The sequence below is a fragment of the Lepisma saccharinum genome, chromosome 20 (genome assembly GCF_977018435.1).
Source record: "Lepisma saccharinum chromosome 20, izLepSacc3.1, whole genome shotgun sequence".
NCBI classification, from domain to species: domain Eukaryota; kingdom Metazoa; phylum Arthropoda; class Insecta; order Zygentoma; family Lepismatidae; genus Lepisma; species Lepisma saccharinum.
The window spans coordinates 35,835,524-35,860,527 of record NC_139248.1 but is presented as its reverse complement, the minus strand read 5'-3'; the positions used below and the strand labels follow the sequence as shown (position 1 = coordinate 35,860,527).

The following is a 25,004-nucleotide window of genomic DNA, read 5'->3' as shown; positions in this document are numbered from 1 at the left end:
AGGAAGCACTTTATCCTGCCTTCGTAAATCTAGCTCCTTGAAAGTCAGTTTTAACTCCATTTAAGGTTAAATTTAGCTCTTTTATGCGCATCGGGTTTGGCAACACAACACTGCCAGGATGGAGAAATGCATTGGGCTTATGGGAGTATTATTTGATTTGTTCTCTTCGTAATATCAAACTTCCGACGGAATGGAAAAAGATATCAAAGGGAAGAAGGCAGTTTGAAGTTTCGTCGAAACTTCCATTTTTAGCCGTAACTTAATGTTGAAGTTGATTTCCCATAAGGAATACAAGGGATTTCGAAAATTCTTATTCATCGTATTTTTCAAACATCGTGTACAGCTTAATAATCAACATTAAAAAAACGCTTCCACTTCCAGCATGGAGAGAAATTCATACTCTTGGATACACCCAGTTCTTTTTAGTAGAAGTGCCCATTCGGGCGATATTGAAATAAATGCGCAATTGGTGCGTAACTGTAACTCTTCCCCTTAAGGTATAGAACGATGAATGAATACAAAATTAACGTACCAGACAGTAAACTAAATATTTATTTCCATTCATTTAGAGTGAGTGTGCTAAAATATAAGATGTATCTACACTATGTGTGAGCCAATACCTATGGACAATTCCAGTAGTATCAGAGTATGATTTGATTCGTTGGATTTTATTTGCCTATACCGGACCATACTTTTCTGGCGTTATTTTTATTATTATTATTATTATTATTATTATTGTATTATTATTAATATTATTGCAGATTCAGAACGTCAATTCGAAGCGCACATCCCATCGACCCAGAGAATTGCGTGGGTGTGGTGCCTGTTCTTCGCCTACGTGGCCCCCGAAATGGGGACGCTGATTCGTTGTGCGAGGATTTGGTTTTTCAAGTCCTGGCAACGAGCGTCGCTAACAGAGATGGCCATCGTGCTCGCCATGGAGACCTTGCACACGGCGGGGCTCGCCATTTTGTTCTTCGCCGTGTTCCCTCAGATCAACGTCGTCAAGGGAGCCATGCTGACCAGCTGCATGTGCGTGATACCGGGAATCCTTGGTAAGCAAGTCATGAAAGTTCATATTTATAACTAAGAGAAGCAGGTTTGTAATATGAAATAATGTCACATAATAACAGAGTGTGTTTCAGAAAAAAAGGTAACTGATATTCAGACATTAAACCATGTTCAGTTACCGGTACCTTTTTTTATACACACCCTGTAAGTTCGATATTATAACCGCAGTACAAGCTGCTCCTGCGCACTGTCTCGGAAATCTGTGCTGCACATTAGAGTAGAGAAGGAGAGAAAGCGAGTGTGCACTCTGTTGCAAATGGCTGGAACTGCAGCCGAGTTTCCCCCTCCATGCACTCACTTCCCCTCTCAAGCGTTCATTGGTCCAGCCCTGTCGGTAGTATATCGGATAATTTTCTATTCAAATTTCAAATATCGGGATATCGGATATTATCCGAATATAAATATTATCCAAATTATCCGGATATTCATATTATGAGAATTATTCTACATTCTGATTATCAGAAATGTCCAGATATCCGATGTGTTCGTATTTCACTGAACGGACTTTCTACAAATCCTTTCATCAAATCTGCTACTATCTGGATATTCTAATTTTGAGGATATTCAGGTATCTGAATTATGCGGATATTAGATTATCCGGATTATCCATTGCATCCGGAATGAATATCGGATAATTTGATTTCCGGTTTGATTAGATTCCGGGACAGAGTAAATGCTAATAACTTTGCATTTCTTGAGCGATTTTTCAATTATACCCGGCGCCTATCCACAGGGCAGAACATTTATGTTGACAAAATCCTGTTTCCCTGCTGGCCGCTTCGGGGAGTGGGGGTTCTAAGGTTGTCGCTTGTTGCTCAAGCAGGCAGGCTGCAACAGGCAGCTGTTTAACTGCAAGTTTCTTCGTAGGTAACCGCGGCAAACGGGAGAGGCGGGCATGTACCGCGCCAGAAGAAAACTTGGCTCGATGCTGTGAGTTCCTTTTCAGCAGCAGAAACCCATTGCAATGGGGTGCAATTAGCTTAATTTTCTCTGTCGGGATTTTGAACTAGATTCTAATTCCACAAGTATTAAATTTTTTAAATGAAAAACTACAATATATTCTAATTAAAATTTATTAGAATTACTCACGCACGTATAACGCGTAATACGAAATAAAAATAAAACAGTTTCGACCGGTTACAACGAGAGATGCGTAAGCCTAATTTCCCGCTACGCGAAGCACTGACTCAGTGGTAGAGTAAGATTATTTCCATAACATCCCTGACTGTTGTGCATTTGCAGCTTGGGAGCGAGTCACAACTTCCAAAGCAGCCAATCAACAAGCGAGCTACTGAAGTCATTCCAACCCGGCACCAATCGCGGACCCTGTTCCTCACGCTCCTCGCTGTCGGTAGGCTCACTAGCTAGACATGCGCAGTCAGCCAGAGCTGTTCCGAAAATAATCTGACTCTACCAGCTACTATAAATTTTCCATACCAGGAAGTAGATAAAATAATGTATATATTTGAAGAGTAACATAATGAAAGGTGCATTCATCTGGCACAGTGAATTTTGATAATTGTGACAACAATACAAACGGCGTGATCTTATACTCCACAACAATTTAAACAAATATACAATGGTTTTCGAAATAATGAGAGGAAAGAATGGCGTCTGTCATAAACATGAAACTACGAATACACATAAGGACTTTAACTCAAAAATTAGTAACGTAGACAGGGACGGCGACAGGGCTGGGCACGGGTGGGCAAGCGCCCACCCAAAAATTCCTGTGCCAACCCGATTGCCCACCCAATCAAATTCACTATAACTACATATATTTAGATATATGTGAATGTTGCAATAAATAAGTATATTCTGATCTTCATTACATGTATATTTTACTAATGAATATTATCTATAGCTACTACAGAGCATTCCGTGACATTCGCTACGAGACTCGCCGCCGAGTCTCGTAGCGAATGTCGCGGAAAAACTCTGTAGAAATGTTCACATATCATAATTCCATAAAAAGCTGATTTAACATTGCAGTGGCGCAACCACAGGGGGACAGGGGGAGCATTGCCCCCCCCCAACCTTGGACGGAATTGAGTTCTAGGGGGGCAAGGGGGGCAAACATTGACGACCAAGTGTACCTGCAGGGGCCAATTACCGCCCACAACTTCAAATTTTATGCAAATAAAAACATAAGAAGCATCTTAAGAATAGCAAAGAATGCAAACAAGAAAATGGAAAACAGAGAAGAGGAAGAGGATGGGATTATATACGAAGTGAAATGTAAAGAATGTCAGAGTGTGTACATAGGAGAAACGAAAAAGAGGCTGAAAGACAGGTTGAAACAACATAGGGATGATGTACGGCTTAAGATAGAGAGAAATGAGATATTTAAACACAAGAGAGAAACAGGACATGACATAGAGTGGGATGAGGCTAAGCAGAAAGGAAGGAAGAAGAGAATACTAGTGAGAAAATGGAAGGATGCCAAGGAAATAGAGAAGAAAGGTGAAGAACTGGAATGGGGGACTGAAGATAACAAAGAATGGAAGAAGGTGTTAGAAAGAGTGGAAAGGACAAGAGAGAAAGAGGAGAGAAGAAGGAAGAAGAATGAAGGAAAAAGAGTGAAATAAACCACAACCACATTCTAGATGGAAGTAAATATGTTTAGCCTTTTAGGTGAAAGTACTGTTGACAAGGGAAAGCCACCTGCTAGAATGTTCCAGAACAACTTTCTAATAGTCTGGAGGGGAGTAATGTTTGTGTATATATATCGTCCTGTTTTTGTACCTTGTTACATTTGTACTTGGTGCAGAGTCTGATGAAGACCTTGCTAGAAGTTTGAAACGTTACGTTTAGTTTATGTTTTATAATAAATATATTACTGCCTTGGTCAGCATAGTGAGTTTTTCAAATAAAAACACTATTCGTAAAAATTTCTTGCTCGCTTTGCTCACAATCCATTCCTTTCTTTGTCTTATCAAGTTCAGAACGATAGAAGGGGGAGCGGTGGGAGTCGGCCCTGGGCACCGAACGATCTAAATGAAAATAAGTTGTAATATTGAATGATTGATTTGTGGTTTTAAGTCCGCTTTACCCACAGAAAGGCTAATCGGAATTCCCCGACAGAGAAATAAGACTTTTGTTAATTGATTTTTGTCTTAAATGCATGAACAATTGTTTGGAGGAAAGGGAACGTGCACATTTCGGAGACAATTTATGTCATTTTTGCAGTTGGTTTATTGTGAGATGGGTGAATTGGTTGTGGAATGTATTTAAATAATATATGTTGTAATATGTATTAAGGAAACTTTGAATATGCACACAATTTAGTGTCCACGTCGCTCCATGTTGCATATGTGTGAAACATAGCGTGCATAAAAGTTATACATCTTAATGTAAAAAATAATTGTATTTGGAATGCATTTATCAAGCATTTCTTGTCTTTCAAAATTAGTGTGAGTGCTTGTTTTCCATTATTAATGTGAAATTGAACGTGTTGGAAAAATAATTCAAATTGTTTGTTTGAAGACAAATGCTTTAGCACCAACATCTACCTCCTATTTGCATAATTTAAGAGGGTAATAACGTCTTTGATGATGATACTACTACTAATAATACTAATACTAATACTACTACTACTACTACTACTAATAATAATAATAATAATTAAAATGTTGGTTCTGGTTACGAATCCCGGCTTGGGCATACATGTTTGTGAGTGTCCATTCATCTATTTCATCATATCATCACTCATCCTCATCTTCGCAAATTAGCCAAAAGTGGCACAAAAAAAAAGAAATAAAAAACAAATTATCAATAATAATAATAATAATAATAATAATAATGTTATTATTATAACATTATTAATACTAGCATTATTTTTATTAAAATTTTTATTATTATTCGTACGTTTATCCTGGTACTTGCCCCCCCAAAACAAAAATTCGTGGTTACGCCTCTGTAACTTTGTCATTAGAAAGCAAAAGGAATTACTAGAGATCTTGAAACAAAACAACTGTGACCAATTGAATACTTCTATGATTAGAAGCAGCTAGTGGGCTTAGGAGACTCAAAATTATGCAGGGTATGGTCAAAATGAGATCAGGATTTAGGGTGAGCTTGAGGGCTGCAGCTCCGGGCCTTAATTGGGGAAAGAACTGCCTTAAAAAGTACCACTTCGGATGTGATGAAGAAATGTAGAAATACGTATAACTAACCATCTCATGTAGCTTGTCGAAAAGTTATAACTGAAACTGTGGAGGAGATTGGGGTGAGCTCTTGGTGTTGTAAGCTCCGGGTCTTCACATATATAAATCCAGGCCTGAACATGATTAAAGTAACCTCTAAATAAACAAATAAAAACATCAGCGTTGCTTCTTCCAGCAACACAATAAATTATTTCGACTTTTTAATTAGGTCTATGCATTGAAATTCCAGAAGTATCTCTTTCATCATTTCATTAAAATGTTTATATTTATATTTTACATGCTTGTCATTTTCAAATATCCACATGGTATTTAAAATAAGAACTTTGAATTCGTTCTACTAATAAATACTAATAAGAAGCGACCACAATAATCACTACAATATCAAGGTATATTAATTTTGATGTAACAGTTATTTGGTTTGGAAAACGCAACAGAATTATTGAATTGATAATGGGTGGCTAATTCTATTTAGAAATCCTAGTCACACACATAAATTTTGCCTATCAGTTACGTAATCACGCGATTTTTCTTGTGATTAACTTACGTAGAATTAAAAGAAGAAGGGGTTGGAAGGAAAGCCTTGTTTTGAGGGCGTCAGAGAACTAATCAATCACGATGAGAATGGTTTAAACTTTAGAAGCATCAGAGGTTTAGCCGAAAAGGTCAACAGAATCTGTAGATGCAGATGAAGTAAAGAAGAAAAGGTATGTCACGAAGTATACATAAGAAAATTTTGTTTTATTTGTTTTCAAGTCGAATTTTATGCGCAGATAGGTTAATCGGGACTAAACCTACAGTTTAAATTGAAGCCCGAACCAGTGTGCATTGTGCTTCCACCAGGGGAGGGAGCAGTAGAAATCAGAACCTCTTCATTATAAGGTGACAACGTTATGCCATTGGAGAAAAAATATATACAGAAAGAACTCGCAGGGAACGTATTATATTATCACCATAAAAAGATGCGTTCATTTAAGAGGGTGTATTGCCAGAGACAAATATTTGAGACTTTCGGAAAACATTGTTATTGTTCACGGAGTTAGCTGCCTTGATCCAACAATCAAACACTGTGAAATTGAAACTATCACCTCAACTTTCGAAGTGGTATGAACTAATGAAACTCTACTTTTGGAAGAATAAGTTGTTGCTGATTCGACTGATTTGTTCTATGTGAAGTCACTTTTCTGCTAATTTTGGCTAATGGCGACAATGAGGTTCAATGGTGATGAGATGAAAGTGACGAAGGGGGGGGGGGGGCAAATGCACGCATACATTGAAAATACAACCCTCCACAAATTATTATTGTGGCTGTGGTTCCAACCGCCAGAGACTCGTTTGCCTGCAAGATTAATGTTTCCAGGGTACTGCACAGGATAGAGGTTGACATTTGAGCGCTTTCGAAAAGGTAACGCCATACAACAGTCGTCTGTGAAAAAGAGATGAATTACCGGGTATGGTAATCAATTTCGATGAATTCCTTGTGTCAAAAATCATGTTCTAGAAAATGTAAACTATTTGTTACCTCAGTACATGTGTTCATCTAACCATACGTGTATGGTATCACTTCTCCCGCATGAGTAACGAAGACTTACTTCAGAAAACTAATAACAACTTAGTTCACAGATTTTTCAATGCTACTTGATTATTACTTTGGGCGATATTTTGTAAAAATAGCCTTTCATAAGCCTGGGGATACTTTATGCAGAATGAACAAAGAATTGGTTTTTCCGTGGGTGTGTGTTTACATTCCCAATAAGACATTAATTTTAATCCAAATATCCAGTGGCGGCTATTAGGAAAGTACACCGCCCCCGTCACATTTTACCACTTGTTGTACCGGCACTATGACCTTTTAATGCTAAGACTGTTCTACCAAAAAAGTAAACTGTCCTTGCCTCCAAGTTTTGGCACCCGATAGCCGTTACTTCAAACATTCAGATACATTTGTCAGTTGTAATAACCTTATAAGCCAAGAAAAGTGATCATTAACCCCGCAGTTTCAGTCAAAAGCTCATATGATGGAAATAATATGATCAGGAACATTCATTTAAATTACGAAAATTAATTTAATCCTTCACCATTGTCTACCATCAGAGTTTCTATCACTGTAGCCTAATATATAAAGTGGAGTAGGTATGTGCCTTGTATTTTTGCACTTGAATGACAAAATGTGATGCAACCAAATCACATTTATTTCACTACATTGACATGAAGGAAATACTGTGATTAGGATGTATGGCTGCGCGCACACAAAACTTACCTTGAAATAATTGTGTCCATCGGAGACAAAGAAGTGGAACAAGATGCGAGAATATATTAGAAAAGAAAGAGGAAAGAAACCTAACACACACACACACACATACGGAGAAAGTGAAAGGGAGAAAGAGGTAACAAGCTGAGAAAGAAAGATAAGAAGGTATTTGGGAGTAAAGAAAAGAGAGGATGAAAAGGAAAGGGAAAAGAAGTTAAGTGAAATCGGGAGTGTAAGAGAGAAGGGGATACATATGCATGTATGTCGTACACATATGTGTCTCACATGCATATGGCCTTACATTTATACCTGCCTACCCTAATCTATCAATACGCAGCTTCTGCCCACCCGGTCGTAAATTTCTGGCGCCGCCCCTGAACTTAGGCTTCACTAAACTGATTGAAATAAAACTTACGCCAATCTTTAGAACGTTTAAAAGCGAATCAAACTATTGCTGTTGTACATATAAAAAATGCTTAACTTACCGCAATGTATAAAGTTAACAATTGTAAAGGCGGCCATATTTCGGACAATGGTTGAAGACATTAATATAATATTTATGAACTAATATATGAATTATTAACTGCAAAATAAGCGAAACTATAATAAACATGAGATAATATACTAGCCATTATATACTAATATTCGATAAAAAATAATAACATAAAACAACGAAGTAATTGCCAACACAGGGTCATTAGTCTAGCAATGGGTATAGTACACAGCAGTCAAATAGCACTTTAAAGCACTGCCCTGTTATTCAGAAAGGCGATTAAATACAGCGAGTCCTATAACATACCGTTAAAAAAAATTGAAAAATACATTTGCTTCAGTTCATGTAGAGTAGCGATATTTTATTTTATCGAAGCTTCCACGCAGCTTTTCTAATTTAAAAGTCAGCAAGATTTGTTGATTCCCTTCCTTCTTTGCATGGCGCTATCTGTTGTTATTGTCAGTAACTATTTTATTTATTTATTGTGTTATCTCGTAATACAAGCTACCCCTCCCCATTTCAATTAGTTCTTCCTGTATTTCGGACAATATTTGAAAGATAAAAAGATTTATAGCTCAAATAATGCCTTAAATATGTAAGATTTTAGTTCCTTAATCTAAGAAAATTGATTGATTTGGTGTTCGAAGTCCACTTTATGCACAGTAAGGCTAATCGGGACTGGACCTACAGTTTAAAGTGGAATCCGAACCACTATGTGCCTCCGCCGGGTATCGAATCCGAGACCCCTTGACTGCAAGGCGACGACGCTACCACTGCGCCATAAAGGAGGACTTTAATCTAAGAAAATGAAGCAGCACAGGAAAAATGAGATTTTTCCCAAGATCTTGGAAAGCGTTTACCTAATACACTCCAAAACTGTATTCAAGACAAAGGTTTGAAGGTTTGTAAAGTACAGTACACAAACAACGAAATTTGGTTTATCTTTCTCCGTCTTAAGAATGATCACGTCAAGAAAATTTTACACTTCACAATCACTAGAGACCCACCAAGGACCCTTAGGGACCTCATAACTACCTTAACCCTAGCTTACCCGAGGGGGGGGGGGGAGGAGTTCTACCAGGCCCTCGGCTTCTTGTTTTTCGATTTTTCAGCATTATTGTTTATAAAAACTCAAAATAAATTACATTGTTTCTCACGATGTTTCCAATGTTTCTGCACTACTTTTGATCTTAAAATCATAAACGTAAGTGCATAGCAAGGTAGACTGATTTAAATCGCAATTTAAATCACTCTAAATAAATAATTTATAGAATAATGTACATAAGGATTTTGTAGATATCAGAATCACTTTTGGTGAAAGTACATTAATCTTGTAATCATTTAATAGTAATTATTGTGTTCTAAGAAAGGAAAATAAAGGAAATAAAATATATTTACTGATGGTGTGAAGCTCATACGAGAGGAAATGTAAACAAAGGATTTCTCTTGATTTAAAATTTAATAATATTATGGACAAAAATAGCAAACATTTTGTGTAGAAATATTTACAAAATACTAATCATGTTACACCATAAATAGTGTCACGTTCATTAAACTGTAAATAAACACGGCATATATTATTTTTCGAACTATCATTAAGAAAATCTACAAAATTCAGCTACGAAGACTATAAAAATATTTGAGTTAATATTTTAAGTTACAATTATAGAGTACATCCAGAATGTTTTAGTTTCACTGGAAGAAAAGTTACTGAAATTATTATTAGTTTCATTAACAAACTCAACAAATATTTCGGTAGTAGTTACAGTATCAGAAACAGAAAAATGTATATTTAGCTACGTATATTTTTTATTTGCTTTAATCAAACTGTTCAAATATTTTACATGGTTGTTTACTAGAAAAAGCCTTTATATAAAAACACATATATCTATGTGCAAGGTGTCGAAAACCAATCAAACAATTTTAAGTGTTTTTTTTAAAAAAAATAAAAGAATCGATTTAAATCAAAAAATCAACAAAAAATATTTATTTAATAAAAATCATGATTTTTGTTCACTCTGATACATGGTAAGCAAAATTCAGTTGGCGGATCTATCGGCCCTTTCCCCCAAATCCCCTACGTGGCACGCATGGCATTGAGAGTGTAGTACAATTGGTTGGTAACTACGTTAATAATAATAATCCAATAGCGCAACAGCCCAATATCGAGCCAAGTCTTAACTACCGACTGCTGGCCTCCCTCCCAAGCGAGCCCCCAAGGGTGCGTGGAGATCTGCAACCAGACTAGGGGGACGGGTGGTCAGTCCGACCGACCCCCAGCCGTTGTAGGACTTCGCGACCGGATTACGCTCACTCGCTCAGAGCTCCCCAATTTCCTCACGATGGTGGGTTGCCACCGGCCCTATACGTAGGCCGAATAAATTCCGACCAGAGCCGGATTCGAACCTACGCCATCCCGCAGCGAACGATCTCAAGACGAGTGAACGCCTTAACCCGCTCGGCTACGGAGGAGGGCAACTATGTTAATATTTGTCAATATTATAATTACTACATAACTGCACCTATATAAAACAAAGAAACATCGATGGAATATTAATATGGTTTTATAGGTTTAGTAAATGATAAATATATGTGTGGCATTCATGCAATAATTAGTCATTAATTTTTATTACTGATGGTAATTTTTGTGTGTGTGATCTAGGGTCGGAATGTTTTCCTCCTTGTATCCGCATGAAACGCCTCTTGGGTTCATCCAGCCTCAAATCAATGGGTACCTGGGGGGAGGGGAAAATGCGGCTGGAGCGTGATGCTGATCACATCATCTCTAAAATTACCGAGATGCACCCACATCGCATAACTGTGCCGTCATGGCACGGTGCGCACGGGCAACTTTACATTACCATTATTAAATAAATGCACCTATATAAAGAACAAAGGAATCAGTGATTCAATTACAAAATTGTTTGTTGACTTACACCGAAGAAACACGCGACACGCAATACACGAAACAATGCAACCTTTCGAACCGATGAGACACGGCAAGATGCACGTGTCGCGTGTCGCTTACGTGCCTCTCGGACTGTGCCGTTTTCTCAATACCGTGCATCGTGTTGCTTCAGTTCGTTGTTCGAGCATGCGCAGTGAATGCTTCATTCCAACTAGACTCTAAAAGAGAGCCCAACCGGCATTGTGTTTGATCCTTTAATTTGTTGATATAATAAAGAATCGATATGTACAATGTTTTAATGATGTTTTAAGATGTAAACGCCATTTCACTTTATCAAGTTTTTTGATGCAGTTATCTATCGGCTGTAATTTGCCTTCAACATCGTGAAAAGAGGCCGTGTTTTGGCCATTTACCTGACTGCTTTTATTTATAAAAGTCAGCTTATGGAGGCACTTTAGTCCAAAATATATTAGTCAACATGGTAAAGTACTCTAGTGTATTGTTTTTCAACCACCGGGCCGCGACGCGATACGGTGCCCGTACATGATAATTCATGCATAAAATCTTAAATACTGTAAAGATTTACGAGGAAAATTATTCGGCTAAGGGCATTGACTTAAAAAAAATACCGTGACATGGTTTCACGAAGGTTGAGAACCATTTCTCTAGTGTTTAGGTATTCGCTATATTCAGGCAGAAAAGTCTAGCGTATACAGTTTGACGTCAGTGCATATAATTTCTCAGTTTTCTCGTGCACAACATGCTTCTCTCAAGTTTCAATAACTTGCACAAATTTTACAACGCAATTTACATGTAACAATGTCTCTTGTTACGTTATTTTCGGGTGACTAATAAACTGAATAATGCAATTATATCGGTACCATCATGCAAACTGAGCAAAGAAACCAGTGTCGCTTGCCGCGTGCATCTTGTCTCTTCGGTGTGAAACACTCGTGTCGCGTGTTGCATGTCGCGTGTCGCGTGTTTCTTCAGTCTGAATTCTCCCTTAGTGACAAGAAAAGATGTGTGGGTCTCTAAGGACACCCTTTAGGTAATGTAAGTAAGTTTCTTGTACGACACGGGTAAACTAGGGTTAAGTCAAGAATGGGAAAACTTGTCCAAGGGCCCTTGCCCCCCTGAGATATCTGGAAAGAGTAAATGTAATTCGAATGGTGACATTGTAGAGATATTTTATAACAAAAAGTATTGTTTTCTGTAACTTACAGGCCGTAAGTTACAGCAACTATTGTTATTGTTATTATTTGAAATAAGGTTACATTTCAGTTTACAGTCTATTTTACACTGATTACCTAACTATAAAAACAGCTTATTGTCAGTTACGCAAGTTGTATATGGATATACAGAATATGGAAATGAAAAATGTATGTATTTTTTTAAAACACAAGTAGTGGTACTAGTAGTAGCAATTATAATAGCAAAATATAATAGTAACAATAACAGCAGTAAATAATAATAAACGTTTCTGTGACATTGCCCCCATGAGAAAAAATCCTGTGGGCGCTCTTGAAGATGTCACTAAAACTCATGAACAGCCTCGTGGAGAGTATAACAAAAGCAGTTGGCCACCGAGCGTTACAATCCGAGTGGTCAAGATAGGCATTGGTAGGGGGGATGGGTAAATGGATATCAGCTAAAATTATATATTTCACACATATAATTTCAATGGGAAGCTGTATTTTGATGGAAGGAATAACTTACTGCTCCCTATAAAATCTTTGCTTCCACTTTCTCCACTCTGGAAAACAATATTCGGGACATCTGAAATAGCCATACTTCCAACTGTCAACTTCGTGCACCGGAATGTTAGTGTACTTATGTACAGGGGTCATCCAGAAAATAAGGTTAGTTTGCCGATTATAAAAACACAAAATGTAGTGAAACTAAAACCTTCACTACACACTGAAGTACATACCTTGGACAGTGGCACAGGAACGGCACAGGAACATTGTGCCCCCTAAATTTTTGAAGGGGGGTACTGTACCCCTCTAAATCCATAAATCTAATTGTACCGCCTGTACCCCCCTTCCATAATTTGACAGATGCAAGATGCTACTGTTAAAATAACCTATTTTCAATTAGCTCAATAAAAAAAAAGTTTAAATTGTTTATAACTTATAAGCATTATCTTCCTTACCACAGAAATTCAAACCATCGTAAACTTATTCTAGTACTATATTGAGCTTTCTACGATTTAGTTCATTGATCTGTGTTCTTGGAAAATTTTTAAGGAGATGAAAATTGTTCAAAATGTGTGTGGAACAGTGGAATAATGTAAAGTTTAGTCTACTCTCAGAAAATCACTCTCCAGGCGAATGCTCTTTTGCGTAAGAGGGTACACATTTCTTAACACACGGTCGCGTCAATTCGAAGATAAGATACAAATCTTCGTCAGAAGAGTATATGACTGAACCTTTCTTTTCAATTTTTCAAATAGAATTTTCCGAAACGAAATACTTACACAAATGAGACTAGACACGACAGACCAACTTGAGGGGTTACAACGTAGCTACATCTCTAAAAACTATACCTAAACCCATATATTAAGAGATTTGTTAAAAATGGAGATGTTACTAAGACAAGAAAAGTCTCTCCTCTCAAAATTTCAAAGCGAGAATGAAATAAATCTCTGCAAAACCAAAGCGAGACGATATTTGATGTCCGAGACGATCTCGTTGAAAACTCTGGCTATCATATTTAAAGATATTGCTTAAAATAAATTTCAAATACTATGTCTTATTCAGACATATCAAGTGTATATCTCATTGATTTTTCAAATTAGCCGCATATTTTATTTATTGTAATTGCAAAGTAAACCCAGTAGTGACAATTACGAGCCTGTGCTGCTCGATTTCATCTCTTCAGGATAAAATTCCGTATTTCGGCGGTTCGCAGTGTCGAAACAAGATGTAAAGCAGACAAACGTTATTAAGAAAAGTTTTTACTCTAATTAAATAGTGTACGTTGTGAGAGTGGTGACACAATGTAGTACATATTGCTTATACTAAACATTTCGTTGGTCAGGACGAGATATGCCGCCCCCGTAGCGGAGTGGTTAGCACATCGCGCTACGACGCCAGGTTCCCGGGTTCGAATCCCGGCCTGGGCATGGATGTTGTGAGTGTCCATTCATCAATTTCATCCTATCATCACTCATCCCCATCTTTGCAAATTTCGCCAAAAGTGGTACAAAATCGAAGTAAAATAAAGCAAATCAATCAATCAATCTCGCCTTGTAATTGTGGGGTCCCACATGCACAGTGCTTTGAATTCCACTTTAAACTGTAGATCCAGTCCCGATTAGCCTATCTGAGCATGAAGGGAATCTAGAAAATGTTTTATTAACTTCTGATCCGAAACCGAGACAAGAATAAGCACAAACAAGAACGAGAAGGACCTCACTACACAGGAGACGATATGAGGCTGTGACAATTCTCTACTCATCGCATCGCAATATCACTCCTAGGTGAAATGAAATGTTTCCTAGTCATTAAAACAGAGTGCGATTTGTGATTTTATCACAGGGAGGAGAACTTATTTTTACCTATGTGTTAGGTATACTTAGAATTAAGACACTAATTGCTTAAAAACTAAATTGATATCGAATTAAACAAAAACACAACCCCATTTTAAGTTAAACCCTAAATTCAAACTGTAAGAAAATCAGATGAATGCACGAGATAAATGAGATTCAGTGCAGGTTCTATGGATTACCAGTTGGCTTGTCAAGGGCGCTATGATGCTTAGAATTCATCAAATTTCTTGCAAATTTTTCTGCATGGAAACAATGTAGGCCTACTGCGGGTCTATTTATTGAAAGAAAGAGTAGGTTTAAAACTTCTAAATGATTTCTGTAATCAGTTAAGGTTAGGTTTATTACATTGAACCCGCTTTCACATTCAATTGTAGATATTGGTAGATTTTGGATTGGATTCACAAGGTCTTTGAGTGAGATGGAATGCTTGATTGATTCATTTGGTTCATTTTACTTCGCATTTCTACCACTTTTGACTAATCGCGAAGATGAGGATGATTGATGATATGATGAAATTAATGAAGGGACACTCACAAATAACACCCACGCCCAGGTCTGGATTCAAACCCGAGACCGCACTATGCTACCACTACACCACGGAGGACGAGAGGTCGAGGAATTGACTTGTCACCTTAAAACACACGCATATATCTACATTTAATGCTATTATGAGAAAAGAAACCTTGGCTGGCTCTTCATATTGTCCACCAAAGCTTGAAAAGAAAGAAACTTTCGAGCGTATGGTTTTCCATGCTTTCTCTGAGATATGAAGGATTTCGGTTTTGGTATGTATAATAATAGTACTTTCAGTGGTTGAAGAGCGTCATTAGGTACAGATAATTAATTATATTACAGATAAATGCTTTGCCTTGAATCTTTTAAAGATATTTTTTTATATGTAGGCATGGGACTTTAAAATTAAAATGAACTAAACTGAAGTGGAACTCCTATAAGTATCATACTATATTCAATAATATGGTCTCTATATCCAGTAGGTGGGAAATGATTATTCCTGGTTGGGATGGCTCAAGATATAGGGGGTTGGAATCCTTCTCACACCCTTTAAAAGCGCAACCTGCATTAAAATAAATAGATGTATCTTTGTTCGCAATTTTCACATTTCGAACTCCTGATTTTCCGTTCTATTAAATTCAAAATGAGCCCAGAACAAGGTTCAGAGCTTTATATGTTTCGGAATTATTATCTGGTCTTAAATCTGTTTTTAAAATAATCATAAATTCTAAAGAAAAACAAAGATATAAAAATTATTTGTGCAAATGTAGCATTACATAACAAGAAATTCGTGTGTGTGCTGTTCTAAAATGGAATATTTCCTATGCCTTCACATTATACCTAGGAATATGTACCTTGAAGTAATATATATATATATATATATATATATATATATATATATATATATAATATGGGAGACTGAATTTTGAATCCCCCAAATGAAAACATTCCTGCGCCACTGACTTTGGATAAATTTTCAACACAGTTGGCACCACTGTTCAAACCCTTATCATAGAACAATGCCGCCTGTGATGATAACCAGTAGACACTGGCAATTTCATGAAGCAGCGACCGGGAAATGCGTGGAAAATGCACTGTAAGTGCTGACAGGGTGAATCGTCTGTTCTCTATAATATTTTCTTCCACTGCACGGACCAAGTCGTCAGCCAGATACTGCGTTCATCATCGTGCACATTGTTCTGGCCTTCGTTGAACTGCCGCACCCATCTTCGAACCATTGAGGCCCTCGTGATCTGTTCCCAGTGATGTGCCGTAAACTGCAAGTTTACGTCTACATGCGTTGTCTACACGTAGATTAGATTGGATTGTAGTTTAGATAGAATACGTAGCCAGTCTAAACTACATTAAAACTAATTTTCAAGACTTTCATGAAAGGAAAGTGACATTTTCAACTATATTTGTTCCTAACCAACTAGTGTTGCCCACGAGACGAGACTTTGGCCTGTCTCGTCTCGTGGAAATGCTGTCTCGTCTCGAAAATATTCGTTTGTCTCGTGACACATGATCAATCTCGTCTCGTCTCGAATTTTTAAAAGCCTGTCCCGTCTCGTCCCGTTGACAAGACTATAACCAACTGACAAGAATCCTATTTACAACGAAATTTCCTTTTTCTCTATCAACTGTGAATAAAGATAAATTGCATGAAAGAAAAACAGATGGCAGTAGTGAGGCAAAAGTAGTCTTTTACCCATAAAACACTAGAATATTTCCTGCATTGCATTTTTTCGTCGATCAGAACTTGTTCGCAATTGTAAGGAAGAGAACAGAAGTTTCTTTTTACACATCAGCAACTGATGCGCAGTATAATTTGTTTTACTTCCACAGAACCCTTTGCTAAGTCATCACTTTGCGCCATGTTATTTACATAGATTACGTTAACTACATGTATAAAATAGTCCCTGTAGCTGATCGGTACCCCCTCCCCCCCCCCGACGATACATGAAATATTATGATGCAAACGTACAAAAACAACATGGATAATTTTTAAGATTTTGAAAGGATTTAGATTTTCTTCTTGCATAAATGAATGAGTTGTCTCTGGAGAGAGGCAGACTCCAGAAGTCTGCAGTCTACTATATTTAGTAATTTTAGTTTTATAACCATTTATGCGAAGCTACTAAATGTTCCAATTTGGTCGGGACAGTTCACCATATTTACTCCCTGTTTTGACTTTTTTCGAACTCTTCAGAGAGAGAGAGAGAGAGAGAAATTCATTTCTCTTTTCCTTTTTTCTTCTTCCGAGAGAAAGTTAAAGGGAGAAAGAGGTAACGGCTTTCTTTATCTCTCTCTCTCTCTCTCTCGCTCTATTTCTTCTTTCTTTCTCCCTTCTCTCTCTCTCTCTCTCTCTCTCGATTTCCCATTACCGCCCTCTATGGAGAGAAGAAAAGTTGAAGAAATGCACTTTTTCTCTTTACTTCGCTCTCTCTCTCTCTCTCTCTCTCTCTCTCTCTCTCTCTCTTTCTTTGCATATTCTTTTTTCTTTCTTTCTTTCAGTGAAGAAGAAGAAAGCGAATCCCCCTTACCGCTACAACCTTGCCCCCACCGCCTCTCTCTCTCTCTCTCTCACGCTCTCTCTCTCTCTCGTTCTTTCGTTCTCTCTCTCCAAGAGACAGAGAGATAGAGAATAAGAGGAACTCCTCTCTCTCCCTCCACCCCCTCTCTCTTTTTCTCTTGATCTTCTACCTGCCTCCTCCACGCCCCTGGCCAGAGAGAGAGAGGGAGAGAGACAGACAGAGAGAGAGAGAGAGAGAGAGGAACTCTCTCTCTCTCTCTCTCTCTCTAGCCGGCCCGTTATCTCTTTCTTTCTTTCTCTCTTGCTATTCTCTTTCTCATTTCAGCCCCCACCTCGAGCATCTCTCTCTCTCTCTCTCTCTCTCTCTTCAAGAAAAGAAGAAAGATTTTTCTCTTCCCCGAGAGAGAGAGAGAGGAAGGGAAGGAGGAAGAGGCGGAGGGGCGAGATGAGGAGAAGGTGTTAGAGCCCTTTCCCTGTTTCTCTCTCAAACTGTCTCTTTTCGCTCCTTAACTTCTTCTCTCTCTTTCTACCAAATACTAGGGAGTTCATTCAATACATTTGTTTTAATCTCTAGCCTCTTTTTCTCAAAAATGGATCCGTAGGCGCCCAAAAGTCAATCTCACTTCCACTCAGTACACCGTGGACTGCATTTTGCAGACGAACAAGTCTCTGGCGACTGGCACTATGGCCAGTATAATTTTGTGTGTATTATCCTGTTTTTTGTCCTTGTGTGTGCTGACTGCCCGTTTACAGCCTCAGCTTTTAACAGAAGTCAGAAGATTTTAATATTTTTAGTTATGCAACGTTAGAGTTGTTATTTGTAATGGTAAGGGGCTGACCCCCGTATAACGTGACGGGTACAAAATAGCCTAAGTGCTGACGCACCCAAAATTTTAAATTCAAATTCCAAAATGGTTCGAGACTTTATAATCACCCTGTATAATATTTTACATAATTGTTATTGATGGCACTAAGAACACACAGCGCAGAGTATAGATTACAATCCATGCTTTGAGAAATAATTAAGCACACGATAATGAGGGACAATGATTTTCGGTAAGGAAGAAAACTTGAAAAACAATTGATTTGCTTCATTTTTCTTCACTTTTCTGCCAATTTTGAATATTTCCAAAGTTGAGGATGAGAGATGATAAGAAGAAATTGGTGAAAGGACAGTCAGTCACAAGCATAGATGGACAGAACGCAATTCAGGCCTCACAGGCGATTATCCTTCAAAGAACTGCGGGTTAGGATGTTAACAGATACTTCCAAGATAATATCCAAAGAATGCTGTTGCCGGCATTAAATGCTAAATCAGCAAACACACGCCAACTCCCCGGTGACGAGAGGTCGCCGGGACAGTCAGAAGTGAGTGGCCGAGAGAGTCGGAAGCTAGTAGCCTTAGTGTGTGCAACCGTCGAGTGAGCCCACGTGGATGTTTGGGCCGTGCCCAACGCAGAAGCCCTCCGCGGGCAAGCGCCACGGGAACATCAGCAGGTACAGTGATGACAACTGGCCCTTCTTATCAATGTTTAATTACATTTTGATCAGGCTCTGGCGTGAGCTTCCCCCTCGTTAAGTAAATCCTAAATAAATAGTGGTAAGAGGCAAGATCATTAATTATTCCGCCTCCTCGCTTATAAATACAACCTCTCGCAGCCAAGCAGTTTAAGCCGGTGAACGCCCTAAGCGTAACATGGTGGTTAGGTGCCGGTTTTGTCGTAATATAGAGAAAATAGCTGCCGGTGCCCCCAACCCAATTTGGAAAAAATACGTACCACTATGTCTTATAAATTCACAGCAATTCTCGAGGAGAAGCTCAGACAGGCCGGAGGAGATTCACATTTTACCGCGCTTGATAGTCTATTGCTATCGATATATTGTTTCAAACTAGAGAAAAGACTAACTAACACAGTGCTAACAGACTGCATTTTGACATCAAATAAGTCACAAGCAAAGTTATTCATTACCGGCTTTCTAAAACCCAACAGAGCAATGTTAATATATTGCACATTTATTTTTGAAATTATAGTTTCAATTATTGCTTTCCGCACAGATCACGACGATCTTAGAAATCGGGTGCAGAGGAAATTGAACTGGAGGCGACAGTCAACACATTCCAGCCCACAAGCAAGTAGCATTGAATTTACCGGATGTGCTGCTCGCCGTATCCAACCACTCAATGAGGTTACGGCATTTTTCTCTCGTCAGCACTAACATAAGTTCAGTGCTCACAGACGACCTAATTGACTTCGAGTAACGCAACCTTCGTTTCAATCGAGAGCAAAGTCCAACACAAGAATGCAGGAAATTAAGATATTAAATCTCGTTCACGCGAAACAGTTTTTTTTTCTATCTCACACAACATTGTGCCGACCCCTTTGTCCCAGTGACGTCACCTGATTATGTGAAACAACACACGAGTACGATGAACCCCCGAAGACAACATCGAAGCAGCACGACCTTCTGCATCGCTAGCATTACGAATCTACATGTAAACAAAAGCACGAGCGAGATGTTATAGCTAATGCACATGGAAAGAGATCTCTCGTTTTTCCACTGCTGGCGGCGAAAATACGTTTCCATTTCATCTGCTGTAAAATTTTAGTTCAGTGACATTTCAACAACTTATGCCCACCTTGAACACGCCATAGCGTCTTTACAGAGCATGTAATATGTACCAATGTGTCTTCTCCATCTACTTTGACGGACGTCTTTCTCCTCCCTTCATACATATTTATTAAATTCAGATTATATCTTCAATGCCAACAGCAATATTATCAAAATAGTAAATATAACAAGAATATCCCTTTTCTACAATGTTATCACGCAGATTTACTCCCCAACTATCGATGAAGTGATTTGAGAGCGCTGTATCATTAAAAACCGACCAAACTCTCACACAGAAACACATTTTTTTTTACTTCTACCGAACGCGACTCACACGATTTGGATAGAAATACCAAATCAAGTCCCCAATTGTTCCTTGTTACATTTGCCATTTTTCTGACTTTTTGCAATATTACCATTCACATCTAATAATTTTAAGTGTTATTACATATTTGACACTTCGATTCCTTTTTTATCAAGAGTTATAAATACATCTTCTGCTAAAATAGAGTTCCCTGACACTATTAACAATGCTCCAATTCACGCCCAAACTTTGTTTTTGATATACTAAACGCTGATAATATATGACGAATTCGTACTTACCTTACCTTACCAATTGGCTCTACAGCTCTGGGTGAGCTTTGGCCTCCTGCACTATCAGCCTCCAAGCATTTCGGTCCAATATCTTCTCCCTCCATCCATGGACTCCCATTCTTTGTAGATCTTGTACGACACTATCCCGCCATCTTAGTTTGGGTCTGCCTCTTCTTCTTGTGGAGTACATTCTCTCATACATGATTCTTCGCGGCATTCTATCCTTATTCATACGTTCTATATGACCCATCCAACTAATTCTTCTGGCTTTAATAAATCTTACTATATCCTTTTGGTTTAAGATGGAATTTATCTCTTCGTTGTTTCGACTTCTCCAGAAATCTCCATCCTTGATTGGTCCATATATTTTTCTGATTATTCTTCTTTCAGTTTTCCTTAATTGCTGTTCGTCTTCTACACTCATTGTCCATACCTCAGCACTGTAAGTTATTACCGGTCTAATAAGTGTTTTGTAAATCAATAGTTTGGTATTTCTGCTAATTAACTTGCTTTTTAGTAATTGTATGTTGGCATAATATGCTTTGTTCCCTGCATTTATTCTTTCTCTAATTGCATCGTGCATGTCATTTTGGTCATTTATCGTCATTCCAAGATACTTGAAGTTTGTTACCGCTTCAAATTTCTTGTCATCTATTGTAAATTGGTGGTAACGTTTTCCATCTTGCTTTGGAGTCAGCAGTAGGAATTTGGTTTTATTCATGTTTGTCTGTAGCCCAATTTTATTTGCTTCTTCTTCTAATATCCTGTATGTTCTCTTTAATTCTTCTTCTGTTCTGGATATTATAACTACGTCGTCGCCATATGCGTTAATTTGGCTGAGTTTCGTAAATATTGTTCCTCTTTTGTCTATTTTGCTTATTATTGCATGTAGTGCTATGTTAAATAAGCATGCAGATAGTCCATCTCCTTGTTTTACACCTGTGTTATATTCTGTTAGTTCACCCATATCGCTCCATATTTTGACTTTAAAATATGTGCGTTGCAGTGTCATGTTTGTTAATCTAATCAATTTATTAGGTATTTGTAATTCTGCCATAATTTGTATTAATTTATGTCTTTTAATACTATCAAAAGCACTACGAAAGTCTATGAATAACATGTAGAGATGTATATTATGTTCATAATGTTTTTCCATTATTTGTCTTATTGTGAATAATTGATCTATTGTGCTTCTTCCTTGTCTAAAGCCTGCTTGATATTCTCCTATTATGTTTTCTGTTATTGCTGTTAATCTTGTATGTATGATGCTGGTCAATATTTTGTAAGTTGTATTAAGTAACATGATGCCTCTATAATTACTACATTCTGTTTTGTCACCTTTCTTGTGTATTGGGCACAATATTCCATTATTCCATGCTTCTGGTATGTGTTCTTCTTGCCAGATTTGTTTTATCATTTTGTATATTTCTTCTATCATATTTGGTCCAGAATATTTTAATATTTCTGCTGTTAGTTCATCTTCTCCTGGTGATTTATTGTTTTTTAGATTTTTTATTATCTTCTCAACTTCTTCTCTTGTTGGTGTTCCTTCTGTGTTTTGTTCATCGTTATTTTCTATTTGTTCTTCTCTATATGTTTCATTGTATAATTGTTCTTGGAAGTGTTCTGTCCATCTTTCTAGTACACTTTCTTTGTCTCCTATTATCTTCCCGTCTCTCCTTTTACATCCTATCTCTTTAGGTTGATATCCTTTATTTATTCTCTTTATTGCTGCATAGTACTTTCTAATCTCTGACTGTTGACTAAGTTGTTCTATTTCTTGGATATTCTTTCCTATCCATTCTTTTTTCTTTTTCTTGCATAAATTATTTGCCTGTTGCCTTAGTTCTTTGTATTTGTTACAACTGCTTCTTTTTTCTCTCTTTGCAGCATCTTCATTCTTGCAACATTTTTTTGATTAATTATTTGCTGACATTCTCCATCAAACCACTCTTTCTTCCTTGATGTTTTCTCTTTGCCTATTACTTCTTCTGCAGCTTCTGTTAACACTTTTTTAATTCTTTTCCACTTCCCTTCTATTGTTTCTTCTTGAGTATTTTGTTGTAACTTATTTTTAATTGCTGTTTAGTAATTCACCTTATTTTTTTGGTTGTCAAGTTTTGTATAATTCCATTTTGTTCTTCGTATGTTCTGTTTGATTGGGTTATTGCTTAATCTTGCTCTTAGTTTAATTTTTACCAGAAAATGGTCTGAGTCACAGTTTGGTCCTCTTTGGCTTATTACATCTATAATTGTTGAGGAGTGTCTCTTATCTATTAATACATGATCTATTTGATTTACTGTTTCATCGTCTGGTGATTTCCATGTGCCCAAATGTATCTTCATATGTGGAAAGAAGGTGCTTTTAATTACCAACCTATTTCTTATTGCAAATTGTGTTAGAAGTAAGCCATTTTCATTACTGTTTTTGTGTAGGGAATGGTTACCAATTATGTCTGTGTCACTATTTCTCACTCCTATTTTTGCGTTGTAATCACCTGCAATTATTATGATGTCATATCTTGCTATTTTTTCTGTTGTTCTTTCTAGTTGGTCATAGAATTGTTCTTTTTCTAGATCTTCTTTTTCATTGGTTGGAGCATGTACCGACAGTATACTAATATTTTGGAATTTACCCATGATTCTTATTTTGCATATCCTCTCATTGATTGGTTCGAATGATCGAACTCTTTCTCTTAGGTTTCTTGTTACTATAAACCCTGTTCCATATTGTCCTGTTTTCTCTTTTGTTCCGCTATAGTATACGCTGTAATCTTTTTTGTCTATTTTACCATGTCATTGCCATCTGATCTCTTGTAGTGCTACAATATCAATTTTGCGTTGTGTGATTACATTGGCTATTTCTTGCATTTTACCTGGTATTAACATTGTTCGGACGTTCCATGTTGCTATGGACCAATCATGTACCTTGTTCTTGCCTGGTTCGTCATCTGTGTTTCCCATCCTTATCCGAGGCTGATGTGCAGGTTTCTTAACAAGTTGCTTTTTTACGAGGTGAGGTTGTCAGCCTAACGCTCAACCATTTTAACCCTTGGAGGGGTTTTTCTGTTGGGGTTTACTCCCCTAGATGGTCGCCTACCAGGGCTATGGGGCCATCTCCCCATGTCATTTGATTCGGGTTTCCGTCCCTTAGACCAGTTGCTTTCACTACAGCTCTTGAGCCTGGTCCGCCCTTCTTTTGCTAGTTTTGGTCCGCCCTGGTTTCCCGGTACCCTCCATATCTGGAGGGCGTCCCCATATCCTCCACCTAGGGAGGCGCCCGATGGAGGACTAGTAACCCCGCACGGGATCCAAGTTCGTACTCTGGCAAATTTGTTGTTATTAACACTTCCACATACTGTATTCGTTAGTTGTGTTACCTTTATGTGTTTGCAAAATAAATTGCTCATACATGGGAAATCAGTAGCGGCGATTGCATGATTAAACGGTGGGGGCTTAGTTTTTCTTGGTAGGCAAGGCTCAGCAATAAGAGCCTATAGTGTGGGTGGCGGGAAGTGAAAGGGCAATCGCCTCCTCCACGCTCCCCTAATGGCAGTCACTGTTGGAAGTGAATAAATAATATGTATTTTTGAATCTGCTGTACCAAAGCATGTTTATATGTGAAATAGTCTCTAAACCACAGAGAGAGGAAATTTCCTCACGATGGTGGGTTGCCACACAGGCCGAGAACCTAGAAACTGAACCCAGGCGGTCTCGAACCCGCAGTTGGAGCCAAAATTACAGCGCTTTTGACCGCACGGTCACGGAGGAGGATTATTAAAATATTTGCACGTAATCAAATAATATAAAATACATTGGACAAGAGTTTTCAGGGATTTTCTTCTTTTTTAAAAATTTAAACAGACGGAAATTATGAATGGTAGTCTGACCCCCCGACCAATTGTTTATCAATGTCTTCATAATGCTTATTAAAATAATCAACTTGTGCAAGTGTTAATTTGCGTATGATCAAGGATTGGATTTATTCTTTACCTCGTCAATAATATATCTGCTCTGCTTAAGGAAAATAAGTGACCAGAAAAAGAGAATCCGAATTTGTGTAAAGATACTGCGCAGGAGGATAATTCTGTCAGAACAATCGAATCTACAAGAAACAATAAATAATAAAAATTAACAAGCAAAATGTAAGAAATAGAACCACCAAGGCATAAAGGATGAAGGCAACATAGACATCCTCATACTCTGCTAGGTCGCCTAGTAGCAACAACACGTCTCCACGTAGAAGGGAAGCTTATACTGTATAACTGTTAATACCGTTACGCACAATTAGAGAGTAGTAACAAATTTACTTCAC

At 37.8% G+C, this 25,004-nt stretch overlaps 1 protein-coding gene across 1 annotated transcript in view; it reads left to right on the top strand.

Annotated features, from left to right (window-relative positions):
* Positions 1–25,004, top strand: part of LOC146003421 (chitin synthase chs-2-like) — a 191,233-nt gene that overhangs the window by 52,121 nt on the left and 114,108 nt on the right. Inside the window, exon 3 of the mRNA XM_083141704.1 lies at positions 762–1,055. Coding sequence (XP_082997830.1) covers positions 762–1,055 — 294 coding nt within the window. The remainder of the gene's footprint in view (positions 1–761; positions 1,056–25,004) is intronic.